At 38.2% G+C, this 19848-nt stretch overlaps 2 protein-coding genes across 2 annotated transcripts; both read right to left on the bottom strand.

The window, feature by feature from the left end:
* Positions 1-861: 861 nt before the first annotated feature.
* Positions 862-8541, bottom strand: LOC121954868 (peroxisomal N(1)-acetyl-spermine/spermidine oxidase). Its single transcript, XM_042502604.2, has 10 exons — positions 8302-8541; positions 7427-7603; positions 6828-6958; positions 6480-6667; positions 4553-4734; positions 3483-3652; positions 2961-3046; positions 2739-2851; positions 1627-1781; positions 862-1536 (listed from the first exon to the last, which is right to left on the bottom strand). Exons 1-10 carry the CDS (start codon positions 8453-8455, stop codon positions 1384-1386), a joined length of 1509 nt encoding a protein of 502 aa, XP_042358538.2. The 5' UTR covers positions 8456-8541; the 3' UTR covers positions 862-1383.
* A 1012-nt stretch (positions 8542-9553) lies between these two features.
* LOC121966912 (peroxisomal N(1)-acetyl-spermine/spermidine oxidase-like) lies at positions 9554-19286 on the bottom strand. Its single transcript, XM_088086502.1, has 10 exons — positions 18835-19286; positions 16746-16922; positions 16448-16578; positions 16167-16354; positions 15341-15522; positions 14313-14482; positions 13413-13492; positions 13183-13295; positions 9858-10012; positions 9554-9774 (listed from the first exon to the last, which is right to left on the bottom strand). The coding sequence occupies exons 1-10, from the start codon at positions 18986-18988 to the stop codon at positions 9634-9636; spliced, it is 1491 nt and encodes a 496-aa protein (XP_087942628.1). The 5' UTR covers positions 18989-19286; the 3' UTR covers positions 9554-9633.
* Positions 19287-19848: the final 562 nt, after the last annotated feature.

Below are 19848 nucleotides of genomic sequence, written 5' to 3'. Positions count from 1 at the left end.
AAATAGAAGTAAAGCAAATTTAAAATTCTAACTTGAAAATGTAAAGTTACAATAAAAAAGTGAAATTTAAAATGCAAAGGCTTAAAAGGAAATGCTCAAACTGAAATCTTAAATTGTAAAGATGACATTGAAATATTAACAATGTATATGCTTAATCTTTGGTAGTTTTATCATATAAATATATGGGGTGATGATTTTTTGTACTATGTATATTGGTGTTACGATAAGATTATTTGGTGGTTAGTGTAGGTGCATATATTGTCACTAGCACACAAATACCATCATAATAACATGCACTGAGCCACTGTGTCCTCCCTTCTGTTACTGAGTTAGGATGTTGAATGATGACCAGAAAAGTGTTTTTGCAACATTATGATGTCTCAGTGAAGCTGACCTTTGACTTTTTGGATATATAATGTAACTTCATCATTTTGAGGTCACAGTAACCTTGATGTTTGACAACCAATTAGTAATCAGTTCATCAAGTCCAAGTGGATGTTTGTGCCAAGTTTGAAGAAATTCCCTCAAGGCGTTCGTAAGACATTGCCTACCAAGATTGGTAGGGACAGACAATGTCAAACTTTACTTAAATTACTAAAATCCAACATGAAGGTGTTCAGCTTTGACCTGTGATCATATATTAATTCAAACAAAAAATCCTTTGTGGTCTGTGGTCCAGTGCTGTTTCTGTGGCTAATTATGTCAAAATATCCCTCAAAATTACCAATAATGTCAGAACCAGGATTGTGCAAGTGCAAAAGGTGGGGCAATGGTATCAGTGTTACAGTAATTAGGACATTAAATTTTTAAATAATGACATTTAACTTTATAGAAAGTTCAGCACATAAATGTGGAAATTCATTTTAGATTTCAGACAGAACTGCAAGAATAATTTATTGAAAAATGTATAGATTATCAATAGAATCTGATATTGCTTGATAATTACAACCAATGCACAAACAATAATACAATTAGCAAATCACAAAGTTGAAAAATGCATAGAATTCATTCAGCGTAAACACAATCCAGTGGACAGTGTTAAAAGGATTAATGCAAGAGTAACTTCAAGTTTAATTCCTTCATTCTTCTTCCCTAAAAATATACAGAGGCTTTTCATCACTTATTTAAAGATGTATTTTTAAAGCATTGAATTGAAGTATCAGTATTGCATGGATCACTTGTGTTGTCCAAGTCCATTTGTATTTCAATGCACTGAACAGCGGTCACTGGCTGGAGCACTTTCTAAACGTTTAAGTGGCTGCTTTAAATAAACAGCAGCTCTCATACAATATTCCAAATCAACTTGAGATCATAGTTCAAGAAAGATGAACATTTAAGCTTAAAATCTGATAAATCTCATTCTGTCAGAGCAGCATTGTTCTTTTACAGCTGTGACTTTGGCAGTGGAGGTAGACTGACGGAGGAGTAGTGAGAGATGAGTCTGTCAGCTTCTCTCCAGCCAGTGAGAAGAGCTCCATGGACGGTGGAGTAGTAGAACGGATGAGTCGCCTCTCCAGCAAACAACACCTGCAGGGGCTGAAACAGAACAAACAAAGAGTCTTACAACCTGGTAAATAATGTACGTGTACGGTTAGTGCACACAGATGTGTTTGAAGATGCAGGTACCCGTGACTGTGATCTCTTCGTAGGCAGGGGCTCCATCATGTTCTCCAAGTCCTGCACTGAGCAGCCTACTGCTGGGTGACTGTATGATCCACATGTCCAGGGGTCATGAAACCACTGAGAGCGCAGGACTCTTCTCGGGGTGATGGCAGGGTTTCCTAAATACACATACTTCATCTTAAAAAAGCTTTTCATGGATATAAGGAAGCTCCAAACATAAAACTAGACTGTCTATGCAGTAGAAAGACACAAATACTTTTAAAATGGGTGCTACATGACCAGGGAAAACAGGGAAAAAAGGGCTGTGGCATTCACTTTTGCTCAGGAGGTAGAAAACCTACAACTACCAGAATGCACCGGCCATACAAGACAAATAAACACTCCTGCTGGTGGGTGACGAAATGTGTCCATTTGAGACACAGTAACAAACAATCCTGTGTTACACTTAAACATGAAGCTAAAACACGTTTCTAAAACATTTTAGGAGAGATATAGGCAATTCAGTAACAGAATCTCAATCCATATTTGATTTGGTCTACCTAGTTACAGCGAAGACTATCAATGAAAAAGTGTCTAAGAGGCTAAGTAGGCTCGTAACTTTGACTCCTTTAAAGAAAACCATATGGAAGTGCAGAAATGCATTTTATAGTGATTTAAAAACTGAAAACTTGAAAAACTGATGCAAAACAAAATGAAACAAGATTTTAACTTTCAACAGAAAATATCAGAGCCAAACTCACCCTTTTTGTCTTAAGTGTCCCCACACCAGTGAAAGAATAGGTAAAAAAAGTGAAACCACACGCCCCATGTGTTAATTACAAGTTCAGGAAGTAAAATAAACTAAAAGAATGTGTACAGCCTAAACAAATAATAATCAACAGAGGATAAATACACATCATGGCTGTACTAGTTTTACCTATTCAGATTTTGGCCCGAGTTTGTGACAGAGAGAGAGAGGTGTGTGTGTCTTGTCTTGATGTGTTTCTCTATCGAGGCACTGGTTAGAGGGAGGGACGTTTGCAACAGTTCATTTACACATACCACCCACGTTGTTTTGATACAAAGCTGGTTGAGAACATAAAGATCCCCCTGTGGAAGGGGACTGTTATGCTCACCTGTAAATCTGCGGATGAGTTGTGTGACGTTGTGTGTGACCTCCTGTTCGGACAGTGTCTCCATGTACTCAGACTCATGCCCAGCAATCCAGCCACACAGAACGTGGCCATACCTGAAAGTTAAACCAAAAGCATTACTCTCTTTCTATGTACTTACAAGTTATTTTCCATAAAATACAACATAATCAAGCCAGGCAGGCCAAAGCATTTGTGGTCGTTGACCTCTCAGTGGGTTTGAGCACAGTGAAGCCAAACATCTTCTTAATCCAGGACCTCTGTATGTCTGGCACCTGATCCACCATGACATCCTGAATCAAGAGATCAAACACACCAGTTCACCTGTTTGTATGCATTTTTGTTTGCTAGTAACAGAATCATCAAACATTTTTGGGATACATGTTGGTGGAGAGTAAGACAAAATAATATGCTTGTAGACCCAACCAAAGACTCTAACTTTAGCTAAACCAGCCTGAAAGCCCACACCTGGAAAAGCTGAGACCGTTTTCAATGTTAATCATTTGTCTCTGTTTGTGTTAAAGGTTAATTTGTTTCAACAAGCCACAGTGATTAATCTTACTTTTAATGCTTTAATCACTGAAATATTCTTTACAAAGGCCTTATTTACATCAAAATTTAAACTATTTAGTATCAGCAAGTATTTTTATTTAAGTGTAACTGAGTCCAGAGTGTACGCATACACTTTTCAGTAAATGTAGACTTTTAATCATTGACCACACTTCTCACCTCATCTTCCCACACCAGGTGGATGACCTCACAGTCAACATCCCACCACGGTGAATCAAACTCCACATATATTTTATTGTTCGTTCCAAAACCCAGTCTCTGGACGGAGTGCAGCTTGTGTAGAGGGAGAGGAGGACAGAACAGGGCTGAGTGGTGCTTCTTTAGGTATCCTGAACAAACAGAGCAAACCACAACAAGTAAGGTTATAATGTGTTATGCACTATAGGGCATTTAGTTTGCTACAAAAAAAAGAAAAACAAAAAACATCATTAAATGTCTTGTTTTGCCCACAACCCAAAGATATTCAGTTTACTGTGATAAAGTAAAAAAAAAAAAAGACAGAGATAACAATCATATTTCAAAGCTGGAATCAAAGGGTTCTTACTTTTTTTCTTAAAAAATGACTTGAAGTGATTTATCACATTAGTTGATGATTATTTTCATAGTAATCTATTAATGGTTGAAGCTCTAGCTCATTACTGAATAGGGCTGTGCGATATGGACTTAAAGTCATAACATGATATTTCGGGGTATTTTTGTGATAACTATATTCTTGAGGATATGACAAAAATACTGACAATATTTGATTATTAATCACAAAAACATGCAGTTGCAACACAATAAGTGTTATAGTTTCATATGTCAGCATAAATGTTGTTTTCCTTCAAATATTCAGTAAAAGCTGATCAGAAGTTATCTCTCAGCTCTTTAGTTTGTAACTCATAGTGAGATTCAGAAATTGTATACAATATAAATATTACAACAAAATACTATTGATCAGAAATTACACATCTAAACTGTTGCAATTTGACTTTCAGCCACACTTGCTGTAAGGGATCATTATGCCAAAACTCAGAGATTAGCTTGAATCTAATCTGATTAAAACGACACCAAAAATTAATATTTTATTATTTACTACATCGTAAGCCACAAAAAATAACTGTGATTTACGGGCAGATCTAGGGAGATTTAATGCTTTACTCTTAAATTAATGACAGGATTTAGTGAGTAAAGTCTTTATATTTGAAGTAGAAAGTGAAATGTTCGAGTATCTGAATGTCTGATTATACCTAGAGATACTGTGACAATAACATGATCAGCGGCAATCCTCTCCCCATCTTCACACTCGATCATCACAGGGTTTTCTGTCTTCTCTGTGTTGTTCCAGTGCACACAGCGAACAGGGTAATTGTAGGTCACTGAACCTTTCGGGAGCTCCGACATCAAGTTTTTGATAAGACCTTCATAGCCTCTGCATGAGAAAGAAAACTATGTTTAGGTCAATCACACATGCAAATGTGTGCTGAAACAATCAGTTAAATAACAGACTAAATTAAAACTACGAGAGCCTCCTGCAAGTATCTGGTGACTCATCTGGGTACAGTAAAAAAGCAATACAAAAAACCCTCCCAAAAACTGATGGAGCCGTCAGCTGGTGGGTCCACCACCTACAGAGAAAGGCATTGGGGTTTTTGGGCATTTCAAGTCAGCAGGAAGGCAAAGACGGTGACAATGGCGTGCTGACCCCTGACATCATAGACTGGTTCTGAGAACATGGAAGCTCATCTCGCTGGTGGGGACAGATTCAGAGCTGGTACAGGAGGTGGAGTGCTACCAACTAGTTATAGTTAGGGATAGGGATGACCTCTAAGCGTAGCACTGGGTCTGGAACCAAACTCCTGGAGGGGCTGGACTTTTCTGAAGTCGCCCAGATTGAGAGGCACCAGGTGGGTTTGAGAAACCTCATGAGCCTCTGGCTAAGATCTTTGTGTTTGAGTTCTCCCTGAAGAGTGAGTGGGAACTCTTTATATGACAGAAAGTTGCCGAGAGGATGTCTCTGACTGTTGTTTGTGCTTATGCACTGAACAGTAGTTGGGAGTACCCTGTCTTCTTGGAGTCTCTGGGTGGCGTCTAGAAGGATACCGTCTCAGGACTCTATAGCCCCTTTTACACTGCCTGTTTAAGACGTGAATATTATGTCATTTTGCCGCTTCGCCATTCTATATATAAAGTACAATCGCAGAATTAAATGTAGGGAAAGACTGGTGCCGCCTTTAAGCCCCCACAGGAGGTAGATACAGTGCTGAAACAATGCCTGCATAAACAGAACAGCTGGCAGGGTGGGACCATGGGCAGGACGGATGAGACATTTTGACTTGTTACGTGTGGAACCCACGGCAGGAGATTTAAAAAGCAGGTGGAGGCAGTCATTGGCTAACTAAGAGCAGATGAACAGCGGCTGTAAAGCTGCAGGCTGTAAACTCTTTACCCTCCGAGCAGAGGATGACATTAGCTGCTATATAACAGAGACGGTAAATGAATGTTATTGCCATGTTATGCATTTTGTATTGTTTATAAAGAGCTGCGGAGGTGTTTGTTATATAGACCATAAAAGGCTGACGCTGTTGCTTTAACAGCTGTTGTTGTTGGTTCCGTAATGCCGTGCTATTGAAAATAGCATGCCAGTGTTTGATTGGTGTTCTGTTATTGGACATTACCTTTTTTGAGGTGATTCATAAGTGTCCTTGGTATCAGAAGGAGGGAGTTCAGAGTAGAGCCTCTGCTCTTGCATCAGCAGGAGCCTGCAGAGGTGGCTTGGGCATCTGATCAGGATGCCTCCCTGTGGAGGTTTCCCAAGCACATCCAACTGGAAGGAGGCCCCAGGATAGACCCACAACAAGCTGGAGGGACTTTATAATTCATCTGGCCTGGAAATGCCTCAGAACCCCCCAGGAGGAGCTTGGAAATGTTACTGGGGAGAGGGACATCTGGACTACCTTGCTCAGCTTGCGGCCCCCAAGACACAGCCCCATAAAAGTGGAAGATTAAGGGGCCCTTATTACATCTCACTCAAAAATAAATACTTGCAGAATCCTTTGGTTGCTGGTCGGACAAGCAGTTCCAAGCCACAACTTTTACTTGTGAAATTATTCATATGTTAATGTAGGAAATAATGACTTAATGAAACTGATTGAAGAAATGATTGTTAGTACGAACCCTGGAAATGTGCAGTCCAGTCCAGGAAGAGTCTTGTATAGGCCAAAGGCCCCCAGACCAACCTCATCCATACTGTGAGCTCCATTAACAGAGCACTCCACCTTCAACATGTTGCTGATCACGCACAGTCGCAGAGATCTGGTGGTTGCATCAACATCTTTCCACTTCTCTGCAACTCTTTGTTGAGCCTGTGCAAGACAACAAGCAACAAAAACAAACTCTTTATTCCTGCAAAATGCAATTTATTACCAACGACATCTGAGCTGGAACATCTCAGATAATTGCAGCTTACAAACACACTGCCAGTATTTATTTATTTGTTCACTTTAATCAGCGAGAGAAACATACCTCTGCACGTATGAAATCTCCCACACAGGTCCAGGGTTCTCCTCCTTTACTCTCAAAGTCTGAACAATCATTCAGTAACTCCATAAACATCACCTGAGCAGGATAGATTTCCTCTGCACTCAGCTTTCGACCTAAACACGACCCAGAGTACTAATTAGGAAAATATCATTGGGTTACACTCCTGCTACAGTAAATAATCATGACATCAGCGATATATGTCATTTAATATCAAACTTTCAGTTGGGTCTATTCTGCTCAAATACTGGTTTCATATTATACCTTATATTTCCAGTTTCAGTTTAAAAAACACATGCATAGCAAGATTTATACAAAGCACACACCCTAAAATACCTGATCTGCGGGACTAGTTTGTGACTTGTGTTAGCAGACTGCTGTACAAACATCAGTCTGACATCAAGCAAGAACTCTTTCTTTAAGGTACACAATGACATGACTGTGAATATTCATCTGTCACTCAGTGGGAGAAAGGTTAGTTCAGCTCTGTAGGACATTTTTCTATTATCCTGATATTATTATTAGAAGCTTTCTTAATGTGATTAGTCTTAAAATATACTATGATTTGTAAAACATCTGGCAACCTGAACTGCTGAAGACATTGGGAACCCAAGGGGGATGTCCTTCGACATCCATGGCCTGGTTCTCTGGGGTGAGGGCCTCTGGATCCAGTAGCTTGTACTTTCGGGCCAGACAAAACACGGGGTTCTCCTCGGACGGTCCATGGATCCAGTTTGCCCCTATCTCAACAATATTATCACCTGAAGATGGAAAATACTGTATGTTTATATATATATATTCATTTTTCTGTAACATAGTTTCCCTCCAACTTCAGATCATTTCCTTGTCACCTTTTATATTTGTTTTTGCAACTTGTTTTGGTTTGTTTTTATCCAGTGTTTTGGAAAGAAACCAGACCAGTTTTCTCAGGTTTCAGAGGTTTAAATGCTAGTTAAAGGCATCTAAATGCAGCACGAGAAAACTGATGTTGATCCAGGTGTTCAAAGGTTAATTACAGTTTGTCTGTGATAGGTTTAGGCCCATATATGAAGCACTTGCGTAATAATCTCTTGTACTTGTCAGTCACATTCGAAAGTAGACATACGGTCTTAGATAAGACAGATCAAAACAGTTTTAAAATTAGGTGAGAAAGCACTTTGATCTGTAAGATCTGTTTAGTATGGAATCCCAATATTCACAAAAAAAGAGATTACAATAGTAGTTGCAATACAATTTAATATTTAATACAATTTTATAAACAATATGGTCAGTGCTCCGTGGATCACAGCGTATGGAGATAACGCTAAACTTCCTGCGACACAATGGCAAAGCCATTAAAGAAATTACACCGTGACCTTTGAAACTACGCAAGAAAATGTGTTTTTATGATTTACTTGAACCAAACTAAAAGATCAGCTGCAACTGAAGTTGTAAATAGCTGTTTCACACTGGCGCTCACCCAGTCTGCCCGTTTTTATTCTTCCTCCGCTTCTTGCAGTCGCTTCAAGTATCCGCACGTGATGAAATCCGGCGTTCACGAGCCGCTGTGCTGCTGCTATACCTGATATACCGCATCCTATTATAACTATTTTAGCGTTCACACGCTTTGCCATGGCTGATTCTCCACTGATGATATAGGTTCACTGTGCATGTACTTTCGAAAGCCACTAGATAGAGGGCGATTTAAAAAAAAAAAAAGAATGGTTTCCGGTTAAGAGTTTCAAAATAAAAGTTTTATAGTCGAAGACTGCAATGTTGAACGTTACAAGGGTGGAATATTAAGGTAGAAAATGAGATTAAAAATTCACTTAGAAATTACAAACCTTCTTTTAAATAACTCCAGTAGCTCCAGATTGTGAGCCATCTCATTGGAGTCACAAAGATACAGTGATGGAGTTACTATTCAATTGCTAATTCCACACTAAAAGAAAAAGTCCTTGTATGAAAATAAAAATAATGATGCTATTTAGAGATTATATTTTAGTTTTCAAGTTTACATTATCATTTAAATAAATTCAATCAACCAACAATCAGTTTATCTGTCACATGAAATGCAATCTGTCAGTTCCTCTAATTTGTGCTTTTAAAACAGTGTAATAATGATTAATGTGTGTCAATTGAGGGCTGAGGGCCAGGTGTGGGGATAGGCAGATTCTTTATTTAGGATTCTTGTGGCTTGAGATGCTATGATCTTAGTGGTTAAAGCTAAGTGGTTAAAGACCACGATTCTTTCCCGCCTAACCTTAAACAAGAAATCCCTTTTTAGGCAAACTTCTCCTAGTAGCTAATGTTGCACAACTTTCCCTCGAAAAGAAGAAACTTCTCCATGCTCACCAATCTTAAGTATTTAATGCTTGATATTGGGCATCATCTGTGCATTGCAGAGAGTGATACGTTCTGTGGCAGACTGAAAATGTAGTCTGAAAGAATGTGTATCCCATTACAGTTTTTGTTGGCGTTTTAATTATTTTACCATTTCACTTTAAAAGAGTACTCTGATTTGGCATTGCAATCTCAAGCTTGTAGCCTGTTTCAGCCTCAACTGACACTGCCCCAAATAACCTCACTTGAAGAAATAATTTCCTGAATTGCCTAAAAATGTGACAAAATTTTCACTTAACTTAATCAAAAATATAATAAAACTCAATAAATATTATAACTGTCTTTTACATGGCTTTTGTCACATACAGTATGCAGTAGTACTCCCCAACTTCTGTAAACAGGCTTTAATGTCCAAAATCACTATGTTGTTACATTTTCAGTACGAAAGATGGTTTTGTTTGCTCTTCTTTTAAAGTTTTTGATCTGGACTGACGGAGGAGTAGTGAGAGATGAGTCTATCAGCTTCTCTCCACCCAGAGAGAAGAGCTCCATGGACGGTGGAGTAGTAGCAGGGATGAGTCGCCTCTCCAGCAAATAACACCTGCAGGGGCTGAAACAGAACACTAATTAAAAACCAGTTATGTAACGTGTACATGTGTGTATGTGTGAGTAAATAAAGCTTTATTTGTGTACCTGTGACTGTGATCCCTCTATGGGCAGAGGCACCATCATGTTCTCCAGGTCCTGCACTGAGCAGCCTACTGCTGGGTGACTGTATGATCCGCATGTCCAGGGGTCATGAAACCACTGAGAGCGTAGAAATCCCTTAGGGGTGATGGTAGGGTTTCCTAAATGGACACAGATAATATGCTGACAAGAACCATCCTCAGTAGGCACAGAAACTTTTTAAGAAAATATAAAAATCATAAGAAGCAAAGTGCTCACACTGTAATTGAATTGATCAAGCCAATATAGTGAGCCAAGAAAGCCAGCTTTTCGTGCTAAGAATTTCATTACACAGTGCAAGCTGTCGTCCATGTGATGACAATAAAGGCTTTCATCTCCTTATGTGCAAAAGCTTGAAACACAAAGATTAAAGCAATTTCAAACAGTAACTCACAATTTTTTAAGTGCCCCTCAAGGTTGTAAAACTCACTGCTAAAAACACTTCTCTGCTCTTCTTACAATGAATGAGTCAAAAACTTGCAGTTTGGCCAGAAGGTGGCAGTACAGGAAGGGCCACTTCGGCTGCATTTCAGTAAAAATGTATTGTAGTGTAAAGTAATTTATTTAGACAGGGGCAGTGCACAATAAAACATTAACCTTATATAAAACAAGGAGAGATGCATTGTACCAGGTTCTAACAGAGCTGCTATGTATTTTCCGCCTGTAGTCCCCGGGCAGGTTGGTGGTGACCCTTGTCATTATGTTACTGTACTTTCAGCCCAAATGTATCACGATTCTAAACTACTATTGCTTTAAGTTCATCTTCTGAGTCATACTAAAAGTGGGATACATTTTATGTCCAGTGATCATGATAATATTTCTTAAAATGAGTTCTCAAAAAATGTCATACTTTACAGAATAAGGGGGAGCATATTGTAAAATTGGACACATTTTATTCTCACCATGCTTAATTTAACTTTAAATTGTCATGATGTTCCTCAGCTGACATTTTTTGAAATTTCCATTTTTAAATAGGATTTTTGGCCCTATTTTTAATTCTTGGCCTTAAAATAATAAATAAAATTAAATTAAATTCGCATTATCTATTTATTTATTTAAAAGTTCTACATAACTTTCATATTTTAATTAAGTAAATGTCTTAATTTATTCAATTAAGTTCTGTCAACTGACAGATCACCCCCCCAGAAATTAAAATATGGATTGTCCCAAAACCATGCAACCAGCATCATTCATTTTTCTCAGTGCTGGCCATTCTGAATACAATCTGATGTGTGTCCTGTCCTAACACTTACATATATTTATCTATTTAATTCATTTTTTTACCTTTAACAGTGCGTTGTCAAGGAGTATATTAATTGACTGTAGAATATGTTGGGTACATTGTTATGGCTTATTCATAGAATTATAATTCTTTTATTATTCTAATTCAAATAAATGTTGAAATTTAAGGTTAGCCTGACAAAGGTGACATCGTCACCCATGCTATGTCTGCCATTAAAATGATGAGTTAAAACAGCCAAATTGTCAACTAAGTTACCCAGTACGACAGTTGACATGACCCTATTGGGAAACTGGTGAAATATCTTTTCACTTAGAATTTTAAAGAAGCTGTTAATGTTAAGCTTTGCAACTAGTGTAAACATCACACTAAAAGAATATCTTATCTTAAACCACTGTTGTTTTTTTTTTTTTTTTATTCAGAGCACACATTACTGAAATGTACCCCCAATTCTAGAGGGGCTCCTCACTATCTCTTCAGAGGTGAGCAACCACAGTTTTGCGTACATTACTGCCTCCAAACTACTGATGTATTTTCTTGCACCAAATGGATACCTTTAAAGCATTGTGGGTGATATACACCTCCTTGGATTGATCTCACCAAGTTCACTATAGTTTTTTAGACAAATGGAGCGACACTTATAATTGCGGTGACTCCCCCGAGGGCAAATGCTGAAGAAGGGAAGTCAACAGGGGCAGGCATTGAACAACAAGTGAAACACATTGTTCCTTCAATCAAAGGGGGTTTCTTGTCATGCCAATTTTATAAGAATAATTGTGTGAAATATTTTCTGTTTTTGCTGTCAGGCTTCATTGTACAGTGGCTGGTTCAGGAAATCTGAGTCTTTATTATCAGGCTGAACTCTGTGTCTGTAGTCACTCTAAGCTGTAATTATTTAGCTGATGATCATGTTACAAGTAAGTTACAGTGCGATAATAACCAACTTTAACAGTGTGAGTACCACTTGTGCTAACATCCTAGAAGTACAGTACTTACAACTGGGGATCTTGTATTGTTATGAAAATCTGAGGGGGTTAGAAACATTCAGATGATTATAGACTAATTTCATGTAGATGTATCAAACACCCACTATTTTTAAATATGTGGCCAAATGCTGATGCACTCAATATTTAACCCTTTGGAGCCTGGAGCCATCCGTTTTATTGTGCTGCATTGAGATGCCTTCCACAAGTATTTAAACTTGGCAAGAAATGGCCAGAAAAAAATGCAAGGGTGACAAGAAATAGACTTTCAGATAAGCTTTGGAGTGATCATTAGATATTATCCAAAGGGGGGAAAAGGTCCTGAAAACTGTATTTATAATTATTTTCTAAATATACACTTAAGGTTATGTTAAAGACAAAAAAAAAAAATTATTTCATTTTTTGGCATTTTCTTAAGGTCATTTTCATGTCTGTTTTTGTTTTCTTTTACTTTTTGCTTTTTATTTATTTTCTGGTAATAGTCTTGTATCTTTTTACTAACTTCTTGCTAATTTTGGGCCGTTCTTGTTAAGTTGCTCATTGCCTTCTTCCCATGTTTTTGAAAGAAATTAAGCCAATTTGCCCAGGTTTTTAGAGGGTTGAATTACACAGTCAAGTATTTGTAGTACTGATGATATGAATATTAACAACACTTCTTTCTAATTTTGTGACAATGTGATGTTTTCTTGATTACTTTCCTCTCCTGTTTACCCATTTAACAATTTACCTAATACCCTTATATTTGTGGGTTATGCCTGTTTATTTCATCATCATTATCATTATTATTATTATTATTATTATTATTATTATTATTATTATTATTATTATTGTATATGTGCATTTCTCAGGAGCATCTTTAAATTTGTCATCAGGCTTTTTTTTAATCTCCTTCACATCTTTAATATAATATGATATGATGTGCTGCATTGCCTGTTTTTGTGTGTGTGTGTGATCCACTTTGTTAAGCAGTTTGTACCTCTGCATTTATGAAGAAAGTCAAACAATAAAATACTGCTATCCACTGTCATCCACACTAGTAATTAGGAGGCAGCCACACGTTGAGACTCACCTGTGAACGTACGGATGAGCTCTGTGACTGAAAGCCTGATCTCCTGCTCAGACAGAGTCTCCATATACTCTGCCTCGTGCCCTGAAATCCAGCCACAGAGAACATGCCTACACCTGAGAGTTTAACCAAAATGAGCAGGAGGAGTCACATATGAATTACCCTAAAAACTTTAAATAGATAAGACTGAGCACCTGTACTTTTAAGGTGCCTAATAAAAAAATGTTGCTGACCTTTCAGAGGATTGCACCACAGTGAACGCTGACATCTTCCTTATCCAGGCCTTGTTTGACACCTGGTCCAAAATTTCTTCCTGAAGAGACAAAGGACATAAACCAAACAACTACATTTAGGTGTCCATTTATAATCAGGTTATGTTTATCCATCAGTGATATACTACTTATCAAAGATGGATTATTCAGTTATGTGCGGATGTGAAAAATGTATTAAAAAAAATTGTTTACTGGTGTCTTTAAAGAATTAAATGTTTTCAGAGGAAGTTGTTTATGCAGTAGCCTCTACTTTGATAGGAAAAAAAAATGGATTGATTAAGTATCTCAGAGATACATGTCAGTGTTCATATCCATCGATTGTACATGATGGACCTTTTCAGCAAGTAAGTGCAGTAGGTCTGTTTATTAAGATCATATAATCATAGATGTAGGTCAAATTTTGCATCAAAACATCTCATTCTTCTGCTGAAGAAATCTATTAAATCTGACACAAGGCCTCATATTTAAGGGTGCCAAGTTGCAAACCATCATTGAAAAAAGTTAGACATATTCTGTCGCAACAAGTTTTAACTCTAAACTTGTTAAATGATGAAACTGATAACTGGTCAGTGGCTTGTCACGGAAGTATTTCTCCGACGTCAGTTTTGGAAGTTCAGAGATGGTGTGACAATTTACACTCCGGACAAGCATCATAACTTTTTAAAATAAACTTCCGTTTTTACAGGAAATGTTGAATTTCCTATGAAAATACAGCTGCTCTGTGCACTGGTTTCTGATGCTGACAGGTCATTTGACGAGTTGGAATGAGACTGCGTTGTCTGTCACCCGTAAATAACACTGAAACACTGATTCTGTGCATGTTTGTAAATGTATTTTGTGTTTCATGGCAGCACTACAGACCTCGTCTTCCCACACCAGGTAGATGATCTCACAGTCAGCATCCCACCATGGTGACTCAAACTCTATGAATATTTTGTTGCATGTTCCAAATCCTACTTTCTGGATGGAGCTCAGCTTGTGTGCCGGTAAAGGAGGAGAGAACAGTTCTGAATGGTGCTTCTTAAGGTGTCCTGACGAGAAAAAAAAAGTTTATGGTTAGGTTGGGTGGTGGGTGGGATAAGACACATTTCCATACCACTTAAACTGAGGTTATGCCTCTTTTTTACTTTTTTACTGAGCCTGCGGGCAATGCTGCAAATCAACAAGAGAAACTGTTGGATTTCTATATAATTTTTGCATCAGTGTGATAACTTGATTTTAACCCTTTGAAACCTAAATAGGTATCAGTTTTCTGTGTTCAGACGCCATCACAAGAATGTAAACCTTTGACGTCTGGGCAAATGGGTTTGAATTTTTTTTAAATGGGGAAAAAAGACAATGGCCAAATTGGAAATTAATGTCCCAAACATTGCAAGAAATTAGTAAAAGGTGACAAGAAAATTACCTAAATACCTTTTTTAGTTAATAGAGGGCAGGATGATGAGAAAATTATCCCAAACTGAAAAAATGTCCAGAAAACTACATTTATAATTCTAATAATTTAAGTTTACAGAAAAAAATAAAATAAAAACAAACAAATTATTTATATATTTATTATTATTATTATTTTTTAGCCATATCTTGTTGCCTTCTTCCCCATTTGAGAAATCAAATGAAAGAAATCAGACCAATTATTTCATCCATTTGAAATTTCTCGACTGATTGATAAATACTATCTATCACAATGTTTATTGACTTTTTTTTACTGTAAAATTGCATATGCCGTAATAAAGGCTTTTATCCACACTGACTAATACTACTGTATAGCCAAAAAATGTTACCAAAAAATATTACCACAACAAATAAACTTCTCAACTTTGGTAGAAATCCTTATGTCTCATTAAGTGCCATTCACTGAACAATAGTACAGTATGTGTGCTGAAGTCTACCTAGGGACACTGTGACAATAACATGATCAGCAGCAATCTTCTCCCCATCATAACACTCAGCAGTGACAGTGTTTGCTCCGCTCTGCGTGTTGTTCCAGTGGACACAGCGAACAGGCCGATTGTAGGTCACTAAATCAGCGGGGATCTCCGACATCAAGTTGTTGATTACACCCTCGAAGCCACTGCAAAAAAGAGGAATAAGTAAAAGTTATCTAGATACATACAAGAAGGCAAAAGAAGTGAGTCAGTAAAAAATAGAGCTGACAGCCCCTCTCAAACAGGGGTTTTGAATGACACATGACATCCTCTTAACTACAGTGCGTTTAAACATTACACATTTACTGTCCACCATTTCAGTTTGTCTGGGAAGCACTGAACGTATGACTAAATACATAGCCCCTTTTACACAGAGATCACACAGTAAGGCTGGTACTAAGTCCCTTCTTTATGCCGCCTTTGCATTTTTACACAGAACCAAACAACACCACTACACTACAACACACTACTATGCTACCTCCTCAAGGGTAGCATAACAGCGCAATATACCTGCCTTTACCAAGTAGTGTAAAAGAGGCTAACTGCACTGTGAGAGAAGTGCAAAAATTTTGTAAATAATGTTAACAAACACGTTTTTACGATAATTTTTTCAACATGGAGGCATAGGAGAAAAACAAATTCAAAAGCTATTTCAGAAATACATGAGACACAATGAGTTATTGATATGCAAATGGTCATTTTGCAGATAAAGTATTACTTAAATACATGTTAACAACTATTTTTACTCTCGATTAGGTGTGTATGATTATGTTTATGAGTCAGAACAAACCTTGGCAATGTGCAGTCCAGTCCAGCTAGAGCCTTGTAGGTATTATATCCTGCCATGTCTACCTCATCCATGGTGGCAGTTGCACTGGAGCAGCACTCAAACTTCAACATGGCACTGATCGCACACAGCAGCAGGTCCCTGGTGCTCTTATCCTTATCAGCCCACCTCTCTGCTGCTCGCTGTCTTGCCTGCACACAAACAAACAAGCTTCAGTTTATCATCAAGAACATCTCAGATCTTAGCAGCAGGAAAATACTTTTGGTCACCAAAAGACAACGTACCTCTGATCGTATGAAATGTCCTACACTAGCCCAGGGTATTTCTGTTTGACTCTCAAATTTGAATGTATCGTCCATTAGCTCATTTAACAGATCCAGAGCAGGTTTTATGTGCTCAGCACTGAGCTTCTGACCTGCATATGAACCACAGAGAAATATCAGTAACAGTAACAATCTATTTTTTTTTTGCACAAAGCAATCAATAGCCACACTACTGGACGCATTATGACGCACACAAAGCCACATAACTTGAATGTTTTAAAACAGGCTGGTGACATGTTGCATTTCATTATCTGGTGACCTGAACTGCTGAACCAGTTAATAGCCCAAGGAGGATGTTCGTCGACGGCCGTGGCCTGGTTCTCTGGGGTGAGGGCCGCTGGATCCAGGAGGCCATAGTCACGAGCCAAACAAAACAGCGGGTTCTGCTCAGATGGACCGTGGATATAACTTGCTCCTATTTCTGTAATATTATCACCTGCAGGAGGAAACCAGGACTGTACGGTTACAGAGAAAATAAATATGCTTGATAACATGTTTTACTCCTTTATAAGACTGTGCATCAAGTGTCTTTACAAAGTGATGTGTTTGTATTGTTACATCTATTCTAAAATTCTTGCTCCTGCCAAATACCCCTGATATTATAATAAAAACTGAAATTAATACTTTATTGAAATTGAAACTAGTAGACTCACTCTGAAAACTAACTGACAAGAGCTGAAAACAAAATTAAAAATGTAAATAAAAACTAGTGACAAATACAAAACTATGATAATTCTGCTACACAATTAAACAACTGTCATAATCATAAGTGTGACACTTTTTTCCCATTGTAGAACTGCGGCAGACAAACAATAAACACAGCCGCTAGGCCAGCATTTCTTTGTTATTGTTTTTGTTTTCAGGCCTGCAGAATCTTCATGCTTTAAATTCACCTCTAATATTCAAAATATTTATTTCACACTGTGGATCGAGGTGCACCCTTATGATAGGAGAGCAGAATAAATCAACAATGATTTTTTTTTAATGTACAACACAGAAATGATTTGTAATAGTTTTCAGTTATCAGTTATCTCATCCCATCACTTTGCCATACCTTCTTACGTCGATCGGCTAAATCATTAAAACCACTGACAGGTGAAGTGAATGACATTGATCACCTTGTGATGATGCAATGTTCTGCACTTTGGCATTTACCAAGTGGTATTCATTCATGTGAATGCCACTTGTCATGCACAACCCACCCAAACATTGTTGCTTCTCATGGCAACGGCACTTCCTGTTGGTAGCCCCATTACCCACCCAGCAGGACAATGCACCAAGTCTCACCATTAAAAATGCTCAGTAAACGCCCGGAGGACATGACAATGGGCTCAGGACATCGACCTGGCTTCCAGATACCCTATCTGATCCAGCATTCATGGGACGTGCCTTAAATCCAGAGGTACCCTGGACCTACAGTGGGGCCACCTTGGATCTTGCTTGGCGCTGACCTGTCAAGCCATGGACACAGGACTTCTGGGGAGTCCTGTGGTGTCTGGCACAAGGGCGATGGCAGCGGATCCTTTGAGTCCTTCTGTTGGTCCTGAGGTTGAGTACTAGCACGTCCCACAGACACTTAATTAGAAATCTGGAGGCCAGGTCTACACTTTGAGCTCATTGTCACATTCCTCAGGTCACACCTAAACAGGTTTTGAAGTGTGGAACAGCACACTGTGCTGCTCAGGGAGCCACTGCCATCAGGGAATTTCGTTGCCATGGGGTGTTCTTGATCTGCAGCAGTAATTGGGTGGGTGGAGCATGCACCAAACTGAATGCAAGTATCAAGGGTTTCTCAGCAGAGTATTGCATTATAATGAGATGGATGATGCCATTCACTTCATCTGTCAGTGGTTTTAATGTTTTAGCTAACTGGTAAATACTTTTTTAGGGAGAAGCAGTTTGTTTTCCCCAAAGTTAACTTTCAATAAAAGCTGTTAACAGAGAGGTCTGTGGATTATTGTTGTTTTCAAGCTTTTTAGTTTTGTTGTAATCTGTAAATTAGTTTACAGATTGTATAGTTTGTTTTTTTAATATCAAAGGGCTTTCATTTTGGATTTTTATTATATCCATTTACTAATAGTTTAGCTGTTTTCTGGCAATGTTGAGAAATCTAATAAGAAAATTAAATTCAGAATTGAGTGCAGAAAATATTGAAAATCCAAATAATATATGGTATAGTTGACAACAAGGTATTTCTGTTTGCAGAGTCAGGAGGCCTATTACCTGTGTGGCTAAATAAAAACCAGCGAGGGTTACTATCAGGAAAAAAATTATATGTATTTTTGTGTTTTCTATTTTACAAAAGACTAAACGTTAACTGCAGCTCTTATGTTGCACAAGTCGCTCACCTAGTCTGCTGGTTTTTATTCTTCCTCCGCTTCTTGCAGTCGCTTCAAGTATCCGCACGTGATGAAATCCAGCGTTCACGAGCCGCTGTGCCGCTGCTATGCCTGAAATTCCGCATCCTATTATAACTACTTTTGGGTCTGCACTCATAGCCATATTATCCTTGAATCAAAAATAGCCCTATCAACACAAAGTGGGGTGTCAACTGCGTTACGTGTCTATTCGTACCGTGAATTCCGCCTACCCTTCTGTGGGTAATTATATTTTTTGTGTCAAACTTCTTTGAAGGAGGCGGGGCTGCGCTGCAGCATTACCACAGTCTGTCTATAAAGTAGGTAAAGTTCAGTCTCACATGTGCTGAATCTCAGACATGCCCTCATAATAAGATATTTTGGTAATTAAACGTGCATGCACTCCTCTCCACTTTCGCCTCGGTTGGCAAATGGTTCTCCATGACAGCACAGAGTGCAGTGTAATACCTGTCAGCTGACGGGGCTGCTCGGGGGGGTATGTGCGCTGGACGTGGCAAACTGTCTGTTTTCATGGACAGCTGTTTCTCTATTTAACTATTTCCTCATCAGATTTAGTCCTGACCTGCGTGTTTAATTCTTTCAGGAAGATATCAAATTTATAGCACGAACAGCAATCAGTTTTTCAACTGCTGTGATTCCCCCCCAATGGATCTACAATGTGATCATTAACTTTATGTACGTTTAGTTAATTTCAGGTCAATTCAGTTTCAAATTTCTAGCTTTTATTTTCAGACAGCTTTAGAACTTGCAAAGGTGAGTTGTCTAACTCAAATCTTTTGACCAGAAATCGATTGAAAGACACTAAGTCTTCACTCAAAGAAACATAATTGGCTTTGTCAATTATTATTAAACTCAACACAAATAAATTAAGTTTGTTAATGGAACCACTACTCAACAAATACTGAAACACATGACAATACAGTCTGCATAAAGAATCAGTTTGGAGAAGCTGGTAATGTCCAGAGTTCTTTTTGTTTTTTTTCC

Source organism: Plectropomus leopardus, chromosome 13 (assembly GCF_026936395.1).
Source record: "Plectropomus leopardus strain MGB_pleo_1.0 chromosome 13, ASM2693639v1, whole genome shotgun sequence".
NCBI lineage: Eukaryota > Metazoa > Chordata > Actinopteri > Perciformes > Serranidae > Plectropomus > Plectropomus leopardus.
This window is presented reverse-complemented; position numbering and strand designations above follow the sequence as displayed.

Excerpts from the sequence above, each read along its gene's own strand:
- LOC121954868 (XM_042502604.2), bottom strand. The coding sequence starts at position 8,455 with ATGGCAAAGCGTGTGAACGCTAAAATAGTTATAATAGGATGCGGTATA. Across the intron at positions 3,653-4,552 it reads TATTGTCACAGTATCTCTAG|GATACCTAAAGAAGCACCAC; the intron begins GTATAATCAGAC and ends CTGTTTGTTCAG. Across the intron at positions 1,537-1,626 it reads CGAAGAGATCACAGTCACGG|CCCCTGCAGGTGTTGTTTGC; the intron begins GTACCTGCATCT and ends GTTCTGTTTCAG.
- LOC121966912 (XM_088086502.1), bottom strand. The coding sequence starts at position 18,988 with ATGGCTATGAGTGCAGACCCAAAAGTAGTTATAATAGGATGCGGAATT. Across the intron at positions 13,296-13,412 it reads GTGGTGCAATCCTCTGAAAG|GTGTAGGCATGTTCTCTGTG; the intron begins GTCAGCAACATT and ends TTAAACTCTCAG. Across the intron at positions 9,775-9,857 it reads TAGAGGGATCACAGTCACAG|CCCCTGCAGGTGTTATTTGC; the intron begins GTACACAAATAA and ends GTTCTGTTTCAG.